The sequence below is a fragment of the Chiloscyllium plagiosum genome, unplaced genomic scaffold (assembly GCF_037043375.1).
Source record: "Chiloscyllium plagiosum isolate Xiang-an unplaced genomic scaffold, Cpla_swu_hap1 HiC_scaffold_14, whole genome shotgun sequence".
Classification (NCBI taxonomy): domain Eukaryota; kingdom Metazoa; phylum Chordata; class Chondrichthyes; order Orectolobiformes; family Hemiscylliidae; genus Chiloscyllium; species Chiloscyllium plagiosum.
Window position 1 is genome coordinate 25,392,804 of NW_028270152.1, and position 25,407 is coordinate 25,418,210.

A 25,407-nucleotide genomic window follows, 5' to 3' on the forward strand; every position below is an offset into this window, starting at 1 on the left:
TGTTGCAGGACCACTGATTGCAACAGCGCTGCATCCATCCTCAACCATGGAAGACATTTACAAAGCAGCGGTGAGTACAGTTCCTGAAGGAAGACACCAAGTTTCGCAGTTTATGTCTAAGTTTTTTCCATTTTTCTTGGTTCTGAAACATGCAAATTAATTGGAGGGACCTTATAGGGAAATTGGGCAATGACTAGCTTTCCAAGTATCTTAAGGCCGAATTTAGATTTCTTTGTCGATCTGATGTATACAAATATTCATACAGCAATATCATTGAATAACATTTTATTATAACTTTACCAGATATTGTAACAAATTTAAAAATGATTAGTATTCTTTCATTCATATTAAAGCTGTTTATGGACATATGTTTAGAAGTAGTTGTCGATTTTTGTAAAGTTAAACAGGTAAGCAGATGTCTAAGCGGAAAATGTATTTGCTACAAATGATAGTGAAAGAGCGAGACCAGTTTAACTCACTTTGTTTTTATTGAACTGAATGCAAGTCCAGTCTTTGAAACTAGCAAATGAAAAAAAAGTTAGTCTTCCTTAGCCGATAAAATACAATCGACAAGCGTTACTTGTGCTCCGGTTTCCTCCCACAGTCCAAAGATGTGCAGGTTAGGTGAATTGGTGATGTTAAATTGCCCCTAGTGTTCAGGGATGTGTAGATTACGTGCGTTCGTCGGGGTAAATGTAGAGTAATAGGGTCGGGGAATGGGTCTGGTGGGTTACCCTTCGAAGGGTCGGTATGGACTTGTTGGGCCGAAGGGTCTGTTTCCATACGGTAGGGATTCTATGATTAAAGTAGCATTTCCATTTTAAGCGAGCCTTAAAGACTCTTAATGATTCCAAATTCTGACCTATTTTTGTTGCAATACAACCTATGGACGTTTCCCAATGGAGATCAAACAACCCAATGTGATTTTACCATGGGTCCGAGAATTCAATTTCTTGTCGATTCAAACCTGTCGCCCTGATTTACTTTTAGTTCCTGTGGCTTATTTTGTTCAAGGTAACGTGTCATTACGACTTGGGTTTTATGAACCAAAACAGATTCCAATGTTAGTCCGAACCATAAAAGTACATTTCGTACAAATTAATCTATCTCAATTTGAATTATAATTAAGAGAAGCCTGCATTATTTCAATTCCTTTTAACAGAGGAATTTTTACAGAGGAATTTTAACAGAGGAATGCGATCAAGTGTTGCTCCCTCTATTTGAAGTTAATTTTGGCAGTGAGGAACCGGCTATCTTGGTGATAAGCTCCCACCATCAGGGACCGAAATGCTCCGCTAAAAATTTCAAGGATGCATGTCTACGTCAATCAAGGATACAAAAGCAAACCATGCGTGGTATTTGTCTTAGCTCTCCTCCACAGTTGTCTTGTCGTTTATCTTGTTAAAAATAACAAGGAGTCGTGTTACCAAGGCCACAGTGAACAACACTATAAAAGAGCTTGCTTTTGTTGGGTACCTATTCATGTCCAAACCATCCTGGCCTAGATGGGATGCCAGAACAATGACAGCAGCTGACTCTTTTTCATCACAGCTCTTTCAATAAAATCCTTCAGAAAACGTTTGAAAAGGTTAGGAAGAAATCTGAATGTAATTAGTTTGGTGTTAGGACCAGCCATCATCTAATAGGTATAACCAAACTCTCAAACTTGTAATGAGATATATGGAATCATGGAATCACTACAGAGCAGAAAGAGGCCATTTGGCCCATTGAGTCTACACCAGCTCTCTGAAGTGTATCCCACTCTGACCCACCTCTCCATCTCATCTCCATAAACCATTTTTACAACGGCCAATATACCTAGCCTTCACATCCTGGACACTATGAGGCAATTAAGTATGGTAAATCCATCTACCCTGCATATCTTTGGACTGTGGGAGGAAACCAGAGCATCCAGATGAAACCCAGGCAGACACAGGGGAAATGCACAAACTCTACATGAACAGTCATTGAAGCTGGAATCAATATAGTTACTTGATCTTCACTACAAACTTAAGGTTTCACAATAAGTTACTAATAGAAGATAGAAATAAGTCTTAGGCTTATTGTATCCTAATAGAACTTTCATGCAATGTACTGATGAATTTATTGCTTCATTCTTCACTAATGTTGGCTATACTACCATTTAAGACTGATTGTTCACTATCTGGAATATTTGCGTGCAAAACTGACCAATATTTGATCTCTTAGAATTGATAGGCAAAACCAAAGTAGAGCTTAGATTATTTGATGGTTCGAGACCAGTTGTAACATTTGATGTAAGAGTGAAGTTTGGCTCACACCAAATAGTTCCGAAGCTGTGTAACAGTTGGGAACTTGCAATAATAATCACAATGTATATTTATTACTTATTTAACATAAGGCTTAAAGAGAAAATGGAAACAAAACCAAAAGACAGAACTAAAAAATGACTAATTGCAAGTAAGGAAAAGATAATAAGAAAAGCAATGGCAATTCATAAATTGTTGAGAAAAACTGAAGAGAGTCAGTGAGGCAGAGCTTGGATAAAGAAGCAAAAAGAAAGAACCAGAGATCCCAACCATTTGTAACAAAATCAGACAGTGCTGGAAAAACTCAACATGTCTGGCAGCATCTGTGCAGAGAAAGCAGAACTAACATGGTCCAGTGACCCTTCTTCAGAACAATTTGTAAAACTGCCAAGGAAACTATTGTCAACGCATCCTTGAATTTATTTGCACATGCAAGTGAATGAGCAAGTAAAACAACTAATTATATCCAGCCCACATTCTAATAATGTTTGGTGCACTGATGTATCCATTATTGTCACTTCTTCAAACATATCTGAACTCAATCAGAATATGAAGTAATCTCAGAGCGAAGTATTTTCAATGCTTTTTAAACAAATCCTTCATGTTTGAGTTTGTCTGTCCCTTTAAATTAAACTATCTAATGAATAAGTTAAAAATAATATAAAATTGATAAATTCCACAAAATAAATGACAGGTTAGAAAATTAAACAGAATATGAAGAACTGCAAAAAATGATGAAAAGGTAAATATGGAGGGAGAAATTAGAGTATGAAAGAAGTCTAACTAGAAATATAAAGTCAGACAGTAAGAGTTTCTAGTTTTTTTAAAAAAGGATTATGTGAGTAAAATGAGTGTTAGTCCTCCAGGGAGTGAGTCTCAGGGGAATTGATAATGGAAACAAGGAGATGGAAAATGAACTGAATTCATATTTTGCATCTGTCTTCTATGCAGAAGATAAATAAAATTAACACCCCAGAAATAATTGTGAATCTATGAAGATGCAAGAGAGGAACAGGGCAGCATGGTGGTTCACTGGTTAGCACTGGTGCCTCAAGTGCCAGGGTCCCAGGTTCAATTCCTACCACGGCGACTGTCTGTGTGGAGTTTGCACCTTCTCCCAGTGTCTGCATGGGTTTCCTCCAGGTGCTCTGGTTTCCTCTCACATTCCAAAAGATGTGCAGGTTAGGTGAACTGGCCATGCTAAATTGCCCATATTGTGAGGTGCATTAGTCAGGGGTAAATGTAGGGAAATGGGTCTGGGTGGATTACTCTTCAGAGGGTCAGTGTGGACTTGTTGGGTCGAAGGGCCTCTTTCCACACTGTTAGGAGTCTAATCTAATCTCAGGAAGGAAATTAAAACATTACAACCACTAGGAAAAAGACATTGAGAAAATTATTAGAATTAAACTAAAAGAGTCCTCAGTGCTGATGGACTTCATTCTGCTCTGAAACAAAGTCACTGCAGAGACAGTAAATGCATTGGTTTCAATTTTCCAAAATTCTTGGGAAGGTCCTATCAGATTTGAAAATAGTGAATGTGACTCCTCTATTCAAGAATAGAACCAGAAAACAGGAGACTACAGGTTTGTTACCTTAACATCTGTCACAAGGAAAATGCTGAAATGTATTATTGAACAGATTCAGCATGGCACTGAGAAAATCTTAAAGCAATCAGGCAGAGTCAACATATTGTGAAAGTGAGTCATGTTTGACTAATATATTTGAGGAAATACCAAACCTTGTGGATGAAAGGGAACCTGTGGGTTTGCTGTAGGGTTAGATTTCTAGAAGGCATTTTACAAAAAGGTTACCATGCAAAATAAGATCTCATGGTATAGATAGTAACAAATTAGCATGTTTAGAATATCTAACAGAAAACAAAGTAGGCATAGATGAGTAATTTGTGGATTAGAAACATGTGACAAATCGTGTGCCACTGGATTCAGTGTGGCACCACAAATTGCATGAATGACATGAATGGAGGGACTGAATGTGTGGTTACTAAATTTGCTGATGACACAAAGTTAGATAGGGAAGTACGTTGGATATAAGGAGTCACCAAAAGGATATAGATAAATTAGGTGACTGGGAAAAATTGACAATTGAAGTATAATGTGGGGAAAATGAGAACATACCCACTTTGACTAGAAGAATAGAAAGAGAATGTTCTTTGAACAGAGAGAGATTGCAAAATTCAGAGAGAAGCTGGCGTCTAGGTGTCCTGGAAGGTTGGCATGCAAGTGCACCAAGTGATTAGGAAGACAAGTGGAATGTAATTTTTTGCTAAGAGAAGGGAACAAAAAAGTAGGGCTATTTTACTGTAGTTGTATAGGGATTGGTGAGACCGGATTCAGGAGTACTGAGCTCCTTATTTAAGAAAGGATGTAAATACATTACAGGCGTTTCAAAGAATATCCACTCAACTGATACATGGAGTGAGGTGGTTGTCTAATGAGGGAAAGTTGACAAACTGGGCCTGTATCCAATGGAGACTGAGAGATGATTTTTCTGAAACATATAAGATGCTGATAGGACTTGATGGCGAACATTGAAAGTCGAGAATGTGATGCTGGAAAAGCACAGCAGGTCAGGCACCATCTGAGGAGCGGGAGAATTGATGCTTCGGGCAAAAGCCCTTCATCAGGGAACATCAATTCTCCTGCTGTTCAGATGCTGCCTGACCTGCTGTGTTTTTCCAGCACCACACTCTCGACTCTAAATCTCCAGCACCTGCAGTCCTCACTTTTGCTTAGGTGAACGTTGAAAGGATACTTCACATTATGGGACAGATAAGAAGAAGGGGACACAGTTTAAAAATAAAGGATGACCCATTTAAGGCAAGAGATGAGAATATTTTTCTTTCAGATAGTTGAGAGTGTTTGGAACTCTCTCCTCCAGAGACCATTGGGTCATGAATATTTTCATGGTAGTGGTAGAGGGAGCCTTGAGTAACAAGAAGGTTGAATGGTATTAAGGCTCAGCAGGAGAACAGAAATGAGGCCAAATTCAGATCAGCCATGATCTTATTAAACGGCAGAGCAAGCTCCAAGGGGCTAAATGGCCTACTTTCTGCTGCTAATTTGTATATGCCTATGTCACATTCCATTCACAGAAGGTTACAACGGCCCAACCAAATAATACTAACATGTGCAGTCTGGTGTCGAGAGTGTGGTGCTGGAAGAGCACAGCAGGTCAGGCAGCAGCCAAGGAGCAGGAAAATCAATGTTTCGGGCAAATGCCCTTCATCAGGAATATTCCTGTGCTCTTCCAGCACCACAATTTCAATTTGAATCTCCAGCATCTGCAATCCTCACTTTCGCCTATGTGCAGTCTGGTGTTAATTACCTTCCAAACAGCATGTACTGAGCGAATGACTGAATATGTAATTGGAACCACAGCAACAAATACAGTAGAATAAAATAAACGATTGTAATCATGGTTAAAACTGAAAGAACTGTGGATGCTAATTAGAAACAAAAACAGAAGTTGCTGGAAAAGCTCAGGAGGTCTGGCAGCATCTGTGAACAGAAATCAGAGTTAACGTTTCGGTTCCAGTGACCCTTCCTCAGAACTGATGGTAGCTAGGAAAATGTGAGTTTTTATGCAGAAAATAGGGTATGGGAGGGGCTAAGAGGTTAATGCTAGTTGGGGATAGAGCCCGAAGAGAGATAAATACAGTTGGACAGACAAAGGAGTAACAATCTAGCTAGGATGATGAATAGCTGTTAATGGAGACTGTGAGTGGCTAACAATGGGTTGTGTGTAATAACAGATTATGTGATAAGAAGGCCTGATGTGTGGCAGTGGGGACTAGGACATGGGGGAGTTCACACCCTAAAATTATTGAAATCGATATTATGTTCCAGAAGGCTGCAGAGTCCCCAAGCAGAAAATGAGGTGTTGTTCATCCAGCTTACAATGAGCTTCACTGGAGCACTGCAGCAAGCCTGAGACAGAGATATTGGCTAGGTGGCAGAGTGGTGTGTTGAAGTGGAAGCGACTGGAAGCTCAGGATCATTTTTGCAGGCAGAACGTGCTCTGCAAAGCAGTTGCCCTAAGTATGCTTCATTTTCTCAGTTTTGGGAAGAGCACATTGTGATCAGTGAATGCAGGAGACAAGGTTGTATGAATGGCAGGTAGAGCGCTGCTTCACCTGGAAGGTATGTTTGGGCCCTGGGATACTGAGGAGGGTGAGTGTAAATGGGCAAGTATTACATCTTTGTAGGGGAAGGTGCCTTGGGGGTGTGGGGGCATTGAAAGTGAAGGAAGAGTGGACCAGGGTATCCCAGAGGGAACGGTACCTGCGGAAGACTGACAAGGGAGGGGAGGGGAGGGGAGGGGAGGGGAGGGGAAGGGAAGTGCTTCAGTCCATGTGATGTGGATACAGTCACAGTACTGTTAGAGAGGAATTTCTGTGATGTTTAACCCAGGGATATTGAAGAGAATGGCAATATGTTGTGGTTCTGTTCGCCGAGCTGGGAATTTGTGTTGCAGACGTTTCGTCCCCTGTCTAGGTGACATCCTCAGTGCTTCAAATGAACGAAAATACAGTAACTTACCTCTCTCCGTGAATTAAATATATGAAGGCATTCCTGTAATATATTTCTAATTTACAAAACAGAAATTGCTGAAAAAGCTCAGCAGGTCTGGCAGCATCTGTGCAGAGAAATCAGTTAATGTCTCAGGTCGAGTGCTATAAATTCCGGAGGAAAGATCACAGAAGCGCTTCACAGGAGGCTCCCAAGCACTGAGGATGTCACCTAGACAGGGGACGAAAAGTCTGCAACACAAATTCCCAGCTCGGCAAACAGAACCACAACAACGAGCACCCGAGCTACAAATCTTCTCAGAAACTTTGAAGAATGGCAATATAGTTTTAATTCAAAATGAGAAAAGCCTTAGAGGGAAAAGTAGAGGAATGACATAACTTAAGAACATAATAAAAACATAAAGAACTGCGGGTGCTGTAAAGCAGAAACAGAAACAGAAACAGAAATTGCTGAAATAACTCAACAAGTCTGGCAGCATCTGTGGAGAGAAATGTTCTGAGCAAGGGTCACTTGACCTGAGACATTAACTCTGATTTCTCTGCACAGATGCTGCCAGACCTGCTGAGCTTTTTCAGCAATTTCTGTTTTGTAAATTAGACATATATTACAGGAATGCCTTCATATATTTAATTCAAGGAAAGAGGTAAGTTACTGTATTTTCGTCCATTTGAAGGGACATAGCTGCAAAAAAGATCATGACTTCAGCACCATGATGTCCAAGATATTGGGCCATATATGAGTGAACAGATTTCCAGCAAAAACAATTGGCATCAAGCTCTCAGGCTAAATCTTGAATCTATTAATATTATATGTGACGACATTTGAAATGGAATTAATCGTCTATAAAGTGCTTTGGGACAATCTGAGGTCATGAAAGATCTTTATAAATGCAAACCTTTCTTTCAACCTTAGTTTGTTTACCAAATTCCAGAAACAATGCTATATCTCTCCCTGATTCTGTCAGTCCTTTTGTGTAAGGACAGTATGATGTTATTACAGGATCTTGTTACTCTATGCATCCTGCTGGGGTGTATGTGTCTGGTGGTAGGCATCTCGCTGGAGGTGGCGGGAAATGGTGAAAATGATTTTCAGGATGTGGATGCTAATGGGATGATACGAAAGAACAAGGGGAACCCTATCGCTGTTGTGGGAGGGAAGAGAAGGAGTCAGGGCTGAAGTGCTGGAGATAGGTCAGACCCGATTGAGGGCCATGTCAACAACAGTGCTGGGGAATCCTTGATTGAGGAAGAAAGTGGACATTTCGGAGGTTCTCTTATCTTCAGAATATATGTGACGGAGATGGAGGAACTGGGAGAATGGACTAGAGTCTTTACAGGAAACAGGGTGAAAGGATGTGTAGTCCAGGTAACTGTGAGTGTTGATGGGTTTATAATGGATATTAGTGGCAAATGTATCCCCAGAAATAGAAACAGAGATTTCGAGGAAGGGAAGGGAAGAGTCAGAAATAGATCAGGTGAAAGTGAGGGCAGGGTGGAAATTGTAAGAGAAATTGATAAACCTTTCTGGGTGAGAGAGGGAAGCAGCTTGTACTGTATTAGTAATGATGACCAAAGAGAATACATCAACATCTGCTTGGAAGAGGACAAGCAGAAGGGGAAATTCAGAATGGTGTCTATGTGTGGGGGCAAGTAGTAATTCTTAAATTTCACTTATGAGATTGGGGTAAGAATGATTGACATTCCTTAATGATCTGTTACTCAGCTAGTTCTCCTACTTATGTGACGTGCATAGGAAAGATGCAGTCCCTTGTGGTTTAATAATAAAAACAAAGCCATTTCAATGATCTTTTCTTCATTCATTCATGGGATGAGTGCATCACTGGCAATGCCAATACTTTTTCTGTAAATTTTTTATTGAGAAAACGATTTTGAGTTTTTTACAAATTATAAAATTACTACAAAATAGTATAACAATTTTATAATGTAACAACAATAACAGTAAACAATCGACTACTGTATTCCACAAACAGTTTAAAAGAAAAGAAAAACAAAAGCACATACTACAATTCAATAAATAAATTTAATAAAAAACGAAATTAAATCGAATTCAAACTAGGCAAATTAAACTAAATTAAGTTATAACGCAACCCCACCAAAGCTCCCCATCACCGAAAGTATCAACTGGCATACCCCTTTATTTGAAATTCTTCCTCCCGGGGCCCCCGGCCCACCAGACACAACCCCCGCGGCTACACGAAGGCCCTGACCAATATAGCTGACAAGTCTGCATCTGTATAGTTCAAAAAGGGCTGCCACGTCCTATAAAAAAGTTCCATTTTCTGGTGCACTATACTTGTAAAGAAGTCTGGGGGATGTGCTCCATAACTAATCTGAACCACCCCGAGATCCCTGAGGGATTCTCCGACACCCAGCTCATTAGAATGTTCTTCATCTCACAATATAAAAGGCTATTAAACAATTTCTTCCCATGTGCATCCAAAGAGGGGAGATTCGGCAAACCCAAGAGGAGGGTCACCTCTCTACCTTGACCTCGGTTCCCAAGACCCCTTCCAAGACACTCGCTAGAGCACCCCAACACCTACGAAGCTTGTGGCATGACCATAAGCAATGAGTAAGAGTACCAATATCTGTTTTACATTTGGGGTATATTGGATACGCTCCTGTCTTGAATTTCACAGGCCGCTCCAGTACCAGATAAGCCCTGTGGAGTACCTTCAGCCTGCGTCCTATTGCAAATCAAAATCTTCCTTCCATTCTCCCAAATATCCTCCCATGCCTCTGACAAGATCTCCGCGCCCAATTCCTGAGTCCAGATCCTGCACAGCTGCTCAATGTCCTTTGAGACACTACCTCCTAATAAATGACAGAGGGTGCTGACCGAGAGATTGCCCATGGACCGAAGCACTCTCCTCTCCACCTTAGACTTATAGGGACTAACCATTAATGTAGTCGTTTTCTGTATAAATTTCCTAATCTGAAAATAACGATAGAGTTCCCTCCTAGAGAGTTTATATTTCTGGCTCAATTGCTCAAAAAACATCAGGACCTCCCCGTCAAATAAATCTCCCAAACAGGAAACTCCTCTAGACGCCCAGAGCCTAAATACGGAATCCTGGCATTCCAAGTACGGGAGTAAAAAGGGAAGTTTTTGTAAATTGCCTTCACTTTTTCTCATCACTTTCCATGCTTTAACTGTATTAAGGACAATGGGATTTCTGCAATACTCCATAACAGTCCTCATTTTGTCCACAAACAACAAATTAATGAGGGGGTATTTTGCCTTGGAGGCCTCGGTGTTCAGCCAAATTGACCTTGGGTCCTGGCAAGCCCAATCAGCCACATAGGATAGTAGGGAACTCAGTTGATATTTCTTAAAATCTGGAAAATCTACACCTCCCATCCCCTGCGGAAACTGCAATTTGTCCAGCTTAATAAGAGGCTGCCAATGATGCCAGATGAAAGATCTGAGCCAACTGTAAAGCCTCCGTAGTGCTTGCCTCGGCAGCGTCAGAGGGAGCACCCGCATGGGATATAATAAATGCGGAAGAACATTCATTTTGACCAGAGCTCTTCTACCCAACCAAGATCCTCTAGCGCCAAAGGTCCTGCCTTATCTTCTCTTGCAACTGCACAAAATTAGTTTTATATAAGTGATCAAAGGCTGGAGTGATGAAAATGCCTAAATACAGGAAACCTCCCTGTGACCACCCGAAAGGGAATTGGATTCCACCCCCAAGATCGAGTACTCTGACAAGACCCCCCACAGGCGTGGCCTCCAATTTCATAAAATTGATTTTATACCCCAAGAAACAACCAAATATATTAATCAATTGCATTAAACAGGGCATAGATATTGTCAGATTAATTAGAAAAAAAGAACATTATCTGCATAAAGGGTGATCTTATGCCCTCTTGATCCTACCTCTGGGGCAATTATATTGGGGTCCCTCCGGAAAGTCTCTGCCAACGGTTCAATCACTAATGAAAATAGCAATGGTGAAAGCGGGCACCCTTGTCGGCTGCCTCTACCGATACTAAAACTGTCAGACCTTATACCATTAGTGAGATTGCTGTCTTAGGGTCACAATATAACACTGCTACCCACCTGGCAAAAACCCCTCTAAGACCAAACTGTTCCAGGACATAAGAGGTACGGCCACTCCTTCTGGTCAAATGCTTTCTCTACATCCAGGGAGACTACCAAGCCTAGAATCGACCCTTACTGGCAAACCTGAACAATATTCAGTATTCTTCTAATGTTGTTAGAAGACCTGCATCCCCTAATAAACCTACCTGGTCCTCCTTTATGATGGAGGGCAAGACCTTCTCCAACCTGAACACCAGTATTTTTGACAAAATTTTAAAATCCACATTTAATAGCGATATGGGCCTGTATGAAGTACAATCCTCCGGGACTTTCCCTCTCTTGAGAATAAGGGAGATATTTGCTTCTCACAGAGTGGATGGGAGGCAGTCCTGACTGTATGAATAACTGTACATATCCAACATTGGCCCGGCCAGCATATTTATAAACCCTTTATAAAACACACTCTAAATCCTCTGGACCGGGCGCTTTACCTGAGGAGCTGCCTCACTGCCCTCGTGTATCTCTTGGATAGTCAGAGGGGCATTCAAAATAGACACCTACTCTGAAGTTACACCTGGGAGGTCTAAGGTCTTAAAAAAGGACTCCCTCTTCACCAATTTGTTCTCACAGCTCTCCAACTGGTACAACTCAGAGTAGAATTTCCTGAATGCCACATTAATCTTTTTGGAGTCGCAAATGAGAGTACCAGCACACTCTCTGATGGATGTGATAGATCTTCTTACTGGCCAGATATCTACCTGGTTTATCACCATACTCGAATAACTCTGTTTCACAAAGGAAATCTCCCTGTTTGCTGTCTGGGTGAGCACAGCATTCAGAGCAGCACTGAAGGCTGTAATCCACTGCAACTTGAACACAGACGGCCTGTCAAAGTAGGCTATCTTGGCTGCCTACAGCCAGTAACACCCCCCCCACCACCGCCATCGCTTCTTCTAGCTGAAGCTGTGTCCCAAACCTATGCAAAACAAAATAAAAAACATTACATGCATCTTACAACAAGAAAATTAAAAGTGGGCATTCAGCATGTCTCACCCATACTTTGACGCTAGGCAATCCTGGTAGATAAAAAAAAACTCCCCTCCCCTCCACCCCCTCCCCCACCATCCCATACCAAGAGAGAGAAAAGAAAAAGGAAGGATTAAGAAAAAGGATAATGGGAGGGGAGAAAAAAGGGAGAAGAGAGAGAAAAAGAAAAAGGGGACCTCCACATATTAAAAGAACAAAAGCATGTAAAGCAGGCAAACCTGCAAACGGAGAAAAAAAAACAAAGTAAACACTATTGTCCATATTATTTGAGCCAGTCAGTCTATATTAATGTGTCCAGGAAGCCTTTTCTGATGAGTCAAAATTAAACACGGGCCCTCAATGGCTGAAACGTGATATTGCTGGATATCTTAAAGAGTACTGAATATTCAAGTCACTCAGCCTCCTCTTTACCTCATCAAAGGCCTTCCTCTTGTGGATCATGGCCACAGAAAAGTCTTGGAAGAACATAATTCTTGATTCCTTGTATATCAGAGACTGTAGATCCTTCCCCAGTGCTCTGGAAGCTTCCAACACCATTTGCTTATCTCTATAGTGCTAGAGTCGCACTAGGACCGAGAGGGAGCATTGGTCCGAACTAGGCCTGCGCAGTGCAATCCAGTGGGCCCACTCGACCTGCACCCAGCCTGCTCCAACTTCCAGCCTCAAAAACTGTGGGAGCCATTGCTCCAAGAAGCTGACAAGCTGGCCTTCTTTCTCCCAGTCCGGCAGCCCGACCAGGTGGATGCTCTTCTGAAGGCCTCAATTTTCGAGGTTGTCGACCTGGTCTACCAAGGCCTGTACCTGCTGTTCCAGGGCCTGGACCCGACCCACCGAGGATTCTGACGCAGTATTGGAAGCTGCTGTCCGCTGCTCCACCTCCACAACATGCTGCCTGAGACGCTGGATCTCCTGGTCATGCTTCTGCAGCATGGCCGAGATCAGTTCCAGCCTGGTCCAGGTCTCCTCCATCGCTGAATCAATCTTCTCTCAGAGTTTGCAAAACTCTGCGCCACAGGTAAGTTCCCAGGAGCGCTCGGGGAAGCTGACGCCACAGCCGCAGATGTATCCATTGCTGCCGGGGAGAGCCCTGCTTGGTGTAATCCTCACTGTCCTTTTCCCTTGGTCATCTTCCTTAATCAACAAAACTGACACACAGCAAATCTGGGGATCTAAAACAGCTGATTTTTATCACAATAACTAAGATGTGGGCAGCACGGTGGCACAGTGGTTAGCACTGCTGCCTCACAGCGCCTCAGGCGACTGACTGTGTGGAGTTTACACATTCTCCCTGTGTCTGCGTGGGTTTCCTGCAGTGTTCCGGTTTCCTCCCACAGTCGAAAAATGTGCAGGTTAGGTGAATTGGCCATGCTAAATTGACTGTATTGTTAGGTGCAGGGGTAAATGTAGGGGAATGGGTCTGGGTGGGTTGCGCTTCGGCGGGTCAGTGTGGACTTGTTGGGCTGAAGGGCCTGTTTCCACACTAATCTAAATAATCTAATAAAAAAGGAGGGTATGGTGCAGAGTTCAGTCGGGCAGACGTACTGGATCGCTGCATCTTGGATCTCAAGATCTCTTGCATCCCAGGCACTCACCACCCTTTGTATGAAAAACCTGCCTCATACATCTCTTTTAAAGTAACCCCTCCAGCCCACCCCAGCACCTTGTACCTGTGTCCCCTAGTAACTGACCCTCCACCTTGGGAAAAAGCCTCATACTTACCACTCTATCAATGTCATTCATAATCTTATAAACTTCTATCAGATCACGCCTCTACTGTTGCGTTCCAGTGAAAACAAAGCCAGTCTATCTAAACTTTCTTCATCGTTAAAATCCCCGATACCAGGTAACATCTTGGTAAACCTTTAGAATACAACAGGAGTGAAGAGAATTGAGGGAATTCCAGAGCTTAGAGATTAAGCAACATTGGTGGAGTGATTAAAATCTTCGTTGCTCAGAAGCCAGAATTGGAGAAACACAAAGATCTCAAAAGGTGTGGTGCTGGAGAAAGTTACAGAGACAGAGAGGGGCAAGATCATTGAGAAATTGAAAAGCAAGGAGGAATATTTAAAAATTGAGTCACTGTTGGATCAGAACCCACTGCCAATAAGCAGGGAGGTGAGATGTGGAGTGATTAGGAAACAGAATTTTTGATGATCTCAAGTTTATATAGCATTTCATTATCATGGCTTGAGAATCTTTTGAAAATGTCTGCTGGTTTGTGGCCATCTAAAAGGTGGTCAGTCATACACAAAAAAAAAACACCTTCAACAATGTTTAGTTTCAATTGTCTCTCAGTGAGCATCAAAGTTATTCTTATACAGTTCTCAGTGTTAGACCATTTGTTTGCAAGCATGCACTTAGTCTTTCTCACTTATCCTGTAGTTTTCAAATTTAATATTCACTTTCAAATAGTATCTGTGCATTGTGTTTGCAGAACCTAATTATTGTGTTTTTGTGATACAGGTTGAGCAGCTGACTGAGGAGCAGAAGAATGGTAAGGAGTCACTAAATACAATAAGAACATTAAAAGCAATGCTTAAAATATATTAAATATGCTGGTACTGAAATGTTTCTTTCTTTCAGAATTCAGGGCAGCTTTTGATATTTTCGTGCAAGATGCTGAAGATGGTTGCATTAGTACAAAGGAGCTGGGTAAAGTGATGCGTATGTTGGGTCAGAATCCAACCCCTGAGGAATTACAAGAGATGATTGATGAAGTGGATGAAGATGGTACAGATATAACTTATAACATATTCTGACATTATTTATCACTCTGTTACAATAATGAGCTGATGTGTATGTTATGGGGTCATAGTAGATTTAAGAATGAGGTAACACCAAAGTTCCCAGATCCTAATACTTGGCCATAACCTTTTTATAACATTTTTACACTAAGCACTAAATTACATTCTTTAAGCATTATAATGGAATTTATTTTCCTTTAAGAACCATAACCACAATGCCCTAATGTCCAATGGCACTGAGTGATGCCACACAGGTTCAATATTTACTTTAGAAAGTTTCTCACATCAATTTTCTCACCACAAAGACTTACTCAATATATCTGAAAAATCAAATGGAGAACGATGCCTCAAATGAGCTCAGAAAAATATTAAAACTCATCAGAACTGTTGTGGCACTGGTCTGAAATCAAGTCACCTGCCCACATTTCCATCAAATTTGATGAGTAATCTGGGGAGATTAGAAAAGAAAAAAATTATGAGAAAAGTATGAAGTCTGAGACACTTGGGGCTGTTTTCATTAGAGAAAAGAAGGTTTAGGGGTGACTTGATTGAGGTGTACAAGATGATTAGGGGGTTAGATAGGGTTGACAGTGTGAACCTTTTCCCGCGTATGGAGTCGGGTATTACAAGGGGGCATAGCTTTAAATTAAGGGGGGGTAGATATAGGACTGAAGTTAGGGGTAGGTTCTTCACTCAGCGAGTCGTAAGTTCATGGAATGCCCTGCCAGTAGCAGTGGTGGACTCTCCCTCTTTATGGGCATTTAAGCGGGCATTGGATAGGTATATGGAGGATAGTGGGTTAGTATAGGTTAGGTGGGCTTGGATCGGCGCAACATCGAGGGCCAAAGGGCCTGTACTGCGCTGTATTCTTCTATGTTCTATGTTCTAAGTCCTGGCCCCTCTGTAAAATTTTATATGTATTCCTGCAATTTTCTACTGTAAAATGGCTGACTGAGATCATTGACAGCTAAGCTCTAGGGGACCTTGTGATGCAGTGATAGTGTTCTTACCTCTGGGCCAGTTGCTCTGGGTTCAAGTCCTGTGTCAAAACTCAAAAGCTGTGGAGGTGTGTCATAAAACAACCAAGCAAATTGATTATTGAACTGTAAATCTATGTAAGAACAGGTGAGATTCCTGATCATTCAGCATTGTGAATAGCTGCAGCATTACATTCTCCCTATGTCAAAATTCTCTGGGTACAGCCTCTTGCCATAAACATCATCCTTGTTCTGAGGGATGACCACAGACGTGAAATTGAAAAACGGTGGCAAAGGAAGATATGAGTTGTTGACAAGTATTACCTAGTCCTTCATTTCAAAACAGAGATCTATTCACTGTATTCTATATTTTTAGTGTGCTTCATTTTAAAAAATAATGTTTCATCACAAGTTTTGAAATATCAGCATGTTTCCCTCCAAACACTGGTAAAACACTGGTGATAACAAATGCTTGAATGTAGTCACATATGTGAACTGGCGGATAATTCACATACTCTACAATAATCCATTGTTTGTTCATGAATAGAAGTAAAATTGTTCAGCACAAGTTTTAACATTATAGTAGTCAACTGGTCTTCTCATCACAATTTTACCATTGTTAAATCAGTAAGAATTGAAACGTAAAGGTAGCTGTGTATGTAAATAGATGCTCCTCTTTCTTCAGATTACAGGCCAACATGTTTAAGTGAGGAATAAAGTATCACATTCAGAGACTTGTCACAGCACCAGATACAGTTCATTCAGTAAAAGCAACATAGTGTGAGTTTGGATTTCCACTGAGCCAATTATAGGGTTGCAGGAAAATACCAGTCAATGTTATAATGCTGGTAGGTTGGAAGATTCATATCCATAGTGTCAGAGGGAATATCAATCATTTTTTTCACAGCGTAAAAAGTCTGTGGAAGTAGGCATATTTAAATTTATTCCAGATTGTAATAGGCACTAAGTTTCCAGGCCCATGATAACGATATAAGTCAAGTTCTAAGAGTAAATTGTAAGACCTATGCTTTTGTTATGAAACTGCATTCAATAATTCCAATAATGTTTCAATGAACATAATGAAAGTATAGCCTTGTACGTTATCAGTGATAGTTGACTTACATTGTGGTATTGTGTTTGATGAATCGGTATCCTATTTTCAGTTATCATACAAATTTGCAAGGCAAGAAATCAAAAAGCAGAAATATGCAATTCACTCATTAATATATTTATCCCATACTTCTTTTTAAAAATTAAAAATATCTATTCCCTGTGCTCTACCTGTAATAAAATGTGCAATTCACTCATTAATGCACTTATCCCATACTTTTCCTTAAAAATAAAAAATGATATATATTCTCTGTGTTCTATCTATAATAGCTTTTTTTTCCTCCACCTCATCTCCTATACATAATGACTTATGGATACACAAAAGCCCTGTAGGTATTCGCAACCACTTGATATTTATCCCATGTGGCCATTCTTCATGTGAGTCTAATTTACCTAGCCAGCAAGCTACCATGAAGCTGCACAGTCATGCTCCATTTCATTATTCCTGATGAAAGGCTTATGCCTGAAATGTCGACTCTCCTGCTCCTCAGATGCTGCCTGACCTGCTGTGCTTTTCCAGCACCATGCTCTCAACTCTGATCTCCAGAATCTACAGTCCTGGGGCAGCAGTGTGGCTCAGTCGTTAGCACTGCTTCCTTACAGCACCAGAGACCTGGGTTTAATTCCAATCTTGGGTGACTGTCTGTGTAGAGTTTGCACATTCCCCCTGTGCCTGTGCAGATTTCCTCTGGGTACTCAGGTTTCCTCCCATGGTCCAAAACTTTCCAGGCCATGCTAAATTGCCCACTGTGTTAGGTACATAAGTCAGAGGGAACTGGGTCAGGGTGGGTTACTCTTCGGTGGACTTGTTGGGCCAATTGACTTGTTTCCACACTGTAGAGAATCTAATCTAATCTCACTTTCTCCATTCCATTATGACTTGATGCAGGTAAAATCTCACGTATAACCAGATTCATTCCATAATGTAAGTGTTTCAACTGAGCCAAATAGCCTTCTAAAATATGCTTTAATTTTTTTCAACCAGGTGCAGTTCAATAGTTAATAGGAGTAATGAAAAATTTGTAATTGTATGTGCCATTGATGAAACTCCTTAACTAATTCATTAATGATCTTTCACTTGCAATGCATTGTATTATTAGAAATTTATTTTTGCACAGTAACAACTACATACTGGAATGCATCAGTAAAAATCTGTACAGGGAAAATCAACAGCAATGCTTACTTCATGAAAGTTAGATGTTAAACACAAAGCAGCAGCACAACATTGTTATGTCATTCTCTGCTGTGGTGTCTTACTTTCACAGCATCCCACCAAACTTTGCTTTTCTATTTCAGTGTAAACTGGATAAATAATAATAAGTAATAACTGAATAAGTAAACTGAATAAATAATAAGTAACTGAATAAACTGTTAAGCTCTCTTGAAAATCTCACTTAGTTGAATTATTTTATAAAATGCAATACTGTTATAATTGTGCATGCAAAGTGGTAAAGACAATGGGAGGACATTTGTGAAATGCTACTGGGTTATGAAAATAACACAATGATACTGTTTCTTATTTAGTTACACATTCCATATTTCCAGAGGTGAGGTAAACAATGCTTTTTTTTGTGATTTTGTATTGTTCATTAATTTGTGATCAATGTAAATATCTTCAGTTCTTCATTTCATTCAGGCAGTGGAACTGTTGACTTTGATGAGTTCTTGGTGATGATGGTGAGATGTATGAAAGATGATAGCAAAGGAAAATCAGAAGAAGAACTGGCAGAATTATTTCGAATGTTTGATAAGTGAGTATTTATTGTTTAAAATACATTTATAAACTCTCATATCTAGTCCTGTGCATCGATATACAAAGTCAGAAGTCACACAACACTAGGTTATTTGAAATCTCAAGCTTTATGAGCACTGCTCCTTCATCAGGTGGAGTAAAAAGCAGCATACAGACACATAATTTATAGGCAGAGTCCAAAAGATTGTGCAAATAGTATGGGTGGAGTGTTGACAAGGTGAATAATAAGTCTCTGCAGGTGATCAAAAGTGTCAGATGGTGTGAGTAAAATGTCAAAAAGAGTGGTGCTGGAAAAGCAGAGCTGGTCAGGCAGCATCCGAGGAGCAGGAGAGTCGACGTTTCGAGCATAAGCTCTTCATCAGGAATATGCATGAAACCTCGACTCTCCTGCTCCTCAGATGCTGCCTGACTAGCTGTGCTTTTCCAGCGCCACACGTTTTGACTCTGATCTCCAACATTTGCAGTCCTCACTTTCTCCGAGTGAGTAAAGTGTCAACAGCTGAATAGCAAGTGAAGGGATGACCTGTAATCGTATTGAGGCAGAGAGATAGTTACAAAAAATTAAAAATAAAGTGGTGCTGGAAACAAACCAAATAGCTGCAATAAACTAATAAATGTAAAAGTTGAATAGCCAGGGTCTGAACCGAAGTTATCCAAAACTGTACAAACTAAGATAGAGAAATCATAACAAGTTATCAAGATGATGGTTTCAAAACAGGAGAGTAAGGAAGATTTTACAGATATAGAACAGTATGATGGGGTTACATGCAGTGCGACATTAACCCAAGATAACAGTTGAGGCCAACTTCATGGGTATAGAACTGGGTTGTCAGTTCCTGCTCAATAATTCTACATTGTTGTGTATCTCGAAGGCTGCCTTGGAGGACGCGTACCCAAAGATTGGAGGCTGAATGCCCTTGACCACTGGAGTGTACCCTGACTGAGGTAACATTCCTGTCTGACGATTGTTGCACGATGTACATTCATCCACTGCTATAGTGTGTGCATGGTCTCGCCAATATATGATGCCTTGGGGCATCCTTGCCTGTAGCGTATGAGGTAGATAACATTGGCTGAGAGACATGAGTATCTGCTGTGTACATGGTGGGTGGTTTTCCAACATGTGATGGTAGTATCCATGTTGATGATCTGACATATCTTGGAGAGGTTGCCATGGTAGGGTTGTGTGGTGTTGTCAATATTGTCCTGAAGGTTGGGCAGTTTGCTGTGAACAATGGTCTGTTTAAGATTTAACAGCTGTTTTAAAACATGAAATGGAGGCATAGTGATGATCTTAGCAAGATGTTTGTCATTATCGATGATATGTTGGAGGCTGTGAAGAACATGGCATAGTTTCTCTGCTCTGGGGAAGTACTGAATGACAAAGAGTATTCTATTGGTCCTGTCCTGTGTCTGTCTTCTGAGGTCTTTGTGGTTTTTCACTGTGGCACATCAGAACTAGCAATTGATGAATTGAGCATTGTATCCCGTTATCAGGGAGTCTTTCAGCATCTGTAGGTGTCCTTGTGTTCCTCCTCACCTGAACAGAACCTGTGTATACATGGAGCTTGACGGTAGAGGATGGCTTCTTTAACATGTTCAGGGTGGAAACTGGAGAAGTGCAGCATAGTGAGGTTTTCCATGGGCTTGCAGTAGAGTGAGGTATTGAGGTGTCCATCCTTGATGCAAATGAGACTGGTTCTGCCGAGTAGTCCACAGAAAGTCTGACTTGGAATGAAACTTGTTGATATTGTTGTATAGTCAGTTCAGTGATTCCTCACCAGGAATCCAAAGGAAGAAAATGTCACTGATATATCTGGTGTATAGCATTGGTTGGAGGTCCTATGTAATAAAAAGGTCTTGCTCAAACTTGTGCATAATTATGTTGGTATATTGGTGTGCGCATTTGGTCCCCATGGTTGTTCCGTGTGTCTGGATGAAGAGCTGCTTGTCAGGATACACTTGAGCGGTCAAGGACATTCAACCTCCAATCTTTGAGTAAGTGTCTAACAAGGTGGCCTTAGAGATACACAACAAAGTAGAATCACTGAGCAGAAACTGATAGCCAAGTTCCAATAACCAATAAAGTATCACTTTATTTTTAATTTTTTTGTAATCTCTCTGCCTTAATCAGATTATACATCATCCCCTCACCTGCTATTCAGCTGCTGACACTTTAGTCACACTGTCTGACACTTTTGATCGCCTGCAGAAACTTATTATTCAGCCTGTCGACATTCCACTCACACCATTTGTTTGATCTCTCTGCCTATGAATTACGTGCCTTCACTCCAACTGGCAAAGGAGCAGTGCTCTGAAAGCTTGTAATTTCAAATAAACCTGTTAGACTATAACCCGGTGTCATGCGACTTCTGACCCTGTCCACCCAAATCCAACACCAGCACCTCCACATCTCTGCACAAAGGCCCAAACTACATGCAATTATTGAATTTATGTACATTTTTGTCAACAGAAAGAAAGCTGTAGATCTTCATTGTTCTGAACATTGAGCTACAGATAATTACACAAAGAAGAGCAAATAAAGATATGTTACTTTTTTCTTTTGGAGTAGAAATGACAGAGCTCACTATTAAAAGTTTGTTCCTGATTTAGACACTTAAGAGACAGGACATGTGCAGATAAAGGTGTAAATCAAAGATGAAGTTTGCACCTTCTCTCCATGTCAGCATGGGTTTCTGCCGGTGCTCCGGTTTCCTCCCACAGTCCATAGATGTGCAGGTTAAGTGAATTGGCCATGCTAAATTGCCCATAGTGTTCAGCGATATGTTAGTTTGGGGCAAATGCAGAGCAATAGAGTAGGGGAATAGATTTGGATGGGATACTCTTCGGAGGGTTGGCATGGACTTGTTGGGCCAAAGGGTCTGTTTCCACACTGTAGGGATTCTATTCTAGAAGATGATCCATCCTCCAAAAGGAGTGCCTCACTAAGAGATTTGCCAATCTAATATATGAAACAGCATGAAGTTTCTGTATGTAACCAATATATATATGCATTTTATTCACTGGAACAACTCAGGTCTTGTATATTCCAATGTAAAGAAAATTTTATCTATCCAATTAAGCCGTACCAAACAATATTGCTGACATGAAAAGTTAAAGGTTGAATGGATTGTTTAAAATTTATCTGTCCATTCTTTTAACTCTCTTAATCTCTTATCTCAAGTTTACTTACCTCTTTCATTCTGATTTCTGTATCAGATTTGACATTGAATTATGTTGTCTAACTGGTTCAGACATTGCACTGTTAAGTTCTTCACTCTGGGCAAAGCAAATAGCCAGTTGAGATACTCTGCAGAGAGCTCTGATTTGTTGTTGTTAGCTGACTGGAGCTTTCAGTGCAAAAGCTGATTAAAAATCTCTGGGCAAGTGTAATGATTATCTGGTACCCTCAGATTATTCTGGGGAATAACTCAGGTGCTGAAATACTCATATGATTGAAACCAACAGTTGTGAGAAATAAATTTGCACAGAATATATTTAACAAAATGTCTTAAAAGTCTCAGCATGTAGAAATTGTCAAAATATTCCACATAATTCTAAGAATTATGCTTTATTAGTATTTCTGCATGCATTTTTGCAATGTTACTTGTACCAACGATTTAACCTCCTATGAGGTAAAAGAGGCAATCCAAGAAGCAAAGAGATTTTTTTTTCTGAGCCACAGGATTCAGCAGTGCCATTGTAGCTATCTATAGAAATGTTACCAGTGGTGACTATTTTGCCTCCAGTCATATTGTAGTTTCTAATTTACAATATAGGCTCACAATATGACAATATCACAGTATTGGATTTTTAGAATCTGACAATGATATAGCACAGAAAGAGGTCATTTAATACAATGTGGTTGGGCCAGCTCTTTGAACGAGAAATCTAATTATTTTCAGACCCCTGACATTTCCCCATAGCCTTGGAAATTTCCAATTAAGTATTTATTCAACTCCCCTTTGAAAGCTGTAACTAAATATTATTTTATCACACTTCGTCAGTGCATTCTGGGTCATACTTGCTCACTACATTAAAAATTCTTCTCAATTTACCTCTGATTATTTTGCTAATTGCCTTAAATTTGTGTTTTTCACTCGGTTTTTTTCTGCTACTGACAATAGTTTCTCTTTACACTATCAAACCCCTTTCTGATTTTGGATAACCGTATTAAACATGATAAAGTTAAATCTTAAAAATAACTCAGCGATAGTTTCCTGCACCCTCCGTGGAGACAATATGTATGGTGACTTGAATATTATCAGTAGTCCTTTCCACATCTTAATGAGTGAAGAAACATACAAATAAAACTCAGTTTAGCTTAATCCAGGGCAATGGACGTTCAATATTCAATCCCTAGATAAAAAAAATTGGAAGTAAAAATGGATATACAGTGAAAGGGGCTCAAATTGATTTCATTGACATTTTAAATTCTTTATTGATGGTGAAGGCTAGTGTTTAGGGTGCAACTGCATTGTTGGTTTGAGAAATCAATTATGGTGTTAGAGAATTCACCATAAATAATATAAATTTGTATTAAGGAACAAGCTGTACAAGCTCATCATAATATTAAACCATAATGCTTGATCAATCTCACATTGTCGTCATTTTGATTTCTATAACCACCTGCATGGTAACAGAAATGCTGATGGTTACATTGACCTCAATGAATTAAGAACAATGCTGGAAGAAACAGGTGAATGCATCACTGATGATGACGTTGAAGAGCTTATGAGAGATGGTGACAAAAATAGTGATGGAAAAATCGATTATGATGGTGAGTTACATAATCACTACATGTGTTTTGCAATTTAGAATCTTCTGTTTATTTTGCAATCTTTACACCAATTTTGACAGTTCCTGAGTTTTTGAAGTACAGTAGCAGCAAAATCTATTGATCTGGTTTTCATTTCTCTTTCCTCACAGCATCCTGAGATGCTCCATGTCTCTGATTTTCTACCAGATGTAAACAATAGTTAAATTAGAACATAATAAGAAGCCATTTGGGACTCCTGTGACACAGTGGTAATGTCACTGCCTCTGAGCCAGGTGGCCTACATTCAAATCCCACCTGCTTCAGAGATGCATAATAATGTCTCTGAACACATTGATTAAAAAATATTTATACGAAGGGGGCTGGTTAGTTCAGTTGGCCAGACAGCATTTTTGTAATGCAGAGTGATGCCAACAGCATGGATTCAACCCCTGCACTGACTGAGGTTACCAGGAAGGACTGTCCTTCTCAACCTCTCCCCTCATCTGAGGCATGGTGACCCTCCGATTAAACCAGCACCAGTCATCCGAGTGAGCAGCCCAGTGGTTCATTAGAACTCTGGCAATTTTACCTTTACTATACTAAAAAGCCACATGAATCCTAACATTGCACTTTTTGGGGAAGGTCCTATAATTTTTGTGGTCTTCTATCTCTTTTGTATGGATACACCTAATGCATTCATATGTAATATTGTCCCCATTTTGTAACCGTCTGTCTTTCATTGTTTTACAATGAAATCCCCAAATCAATTCCATGATAACCTACAGTCTTCCTCAATTTTCTTACTCCACATATTTCTTTCTCTGCTTACATTTTATTTTCCAATTACTCCCCTTCCACACTCACTACCCCATCTTTATTGTACACCTGCCAAAGGGCCAAAGCACGTACTTCTCAGGTATCTAGTGACATCCCAAAGATTGCCTTTCTTGGCAGGCCACTATGGGAGGGTGTGGGGAAGTGAAGCATTATAGATAGCCCTCTTGGTGGATAAACATAAAAGTAATGATAGAAGATTGGAGTTTAAAATCAGCCTCCACAAATCCAATTCCTGAAGTCAGCAAACAACAGTATTTAATATATGGAATATATCAGCATAGCAGCTAAAAGAAAGTCTCAGCATGTTATTTGGTGATGCCCAAATTTTCTTTCAGGAAAAAAAGTGCACCATCTCCAATTAGCAACTCTCAATAGAAGTATCTTTTCAATATATTGTTGAAAACTTGAATTTAATATATTGTGATCTGTTCTATTTCAGAGTTCTTGGAATTCATGAAAGGTGTTGAATAAATGTCATAAGACCGATACTAAGAGTCCAGTTATTTACTTGTTGTGACACTTCTTTGGTCTGTTATGGATTAGTATAAATAGTCAACTGGCTTAGGAACAATCGATTTAAAACTACGGTCAAGTCCAAGATTCCATGTTATTCAAATACTTGTGGATTTCTATCAATGAATGTATATAATTGGATATTGAATGTAATCTTTTAAAATAAGAAAATTGGAACAGCTGTTGAAGGTCAATAAAGTTTTAACTAACATTGCAGCGAGTATGCATTTGATAAACTAGGTCTACTCATAATAACCTCAGTCTACGATCCTGACTGTTTGCAGTAATACAAAATCTGAACTAAACTGATTGAAATTTTACTCAAAACATTACCAATTAGTCTGCTTTATTAATAGTTTGTTATAGATCTGTGGGATTTCATTGGTAAAAGTTTGAGATTTTTTTTCTAATTTACTTATGGGGTGCAAGAGATGCCTGCTCATCTCTTATTACCACTGAGAAGGTAGTAATGAGCTATCTTCTTGAACTGTTGTAATACATTTGGTGTATGCATACACACAATGGCAATTAGGGAGGAATTTCCAGGATTTTGATCCAGCAACACTAAAGGAATGGTGATATGTTTCCCAGGCAGGATGGCGAGTGGCTCAACAGGATTACTTGCCTGCCAAACAGCAAAAGCAACAAGTGATAGACAGAGCTAAGTGAGAACACAACCAAAAGATCAGTTCTAAGCTCTGCTGTTCTTCCACATCCAATTGTGAATGGTGATAGTCAATTAAACAACTGACTGGAGGAGG

General features: G+C 40.1%; 1 protein-coding gene across 1 annotated transcript; it reads left to right on the forward strand.

Annotated features, from left to right (window-relative positions):
- Positions 1-24,889, forward strand: LOC122559198 (troponin C, slow skeletal and cardiac muscles). Its single transcript, XM_043708580.2, has 6 exons — positions 1-70; positions 14,417-14,447; positions 14,537-14,683; positions 18,421-18,535; positions 23,181-23,317; positions 24,573-24,889. Exons 1-6 carry the CDS (start codon positions 47-49, stop codon positions 24,602-24,604), a joined length of 486 nt encoding a protein of 161 aa, XP_043564515.1. The 5' UTR covers positions 1-46; the 3' UTR covers positions 24,605-24,889.
- The last annotated feature ends 518 nt before the right edge of the window (positions 24,890-25,407 follow it).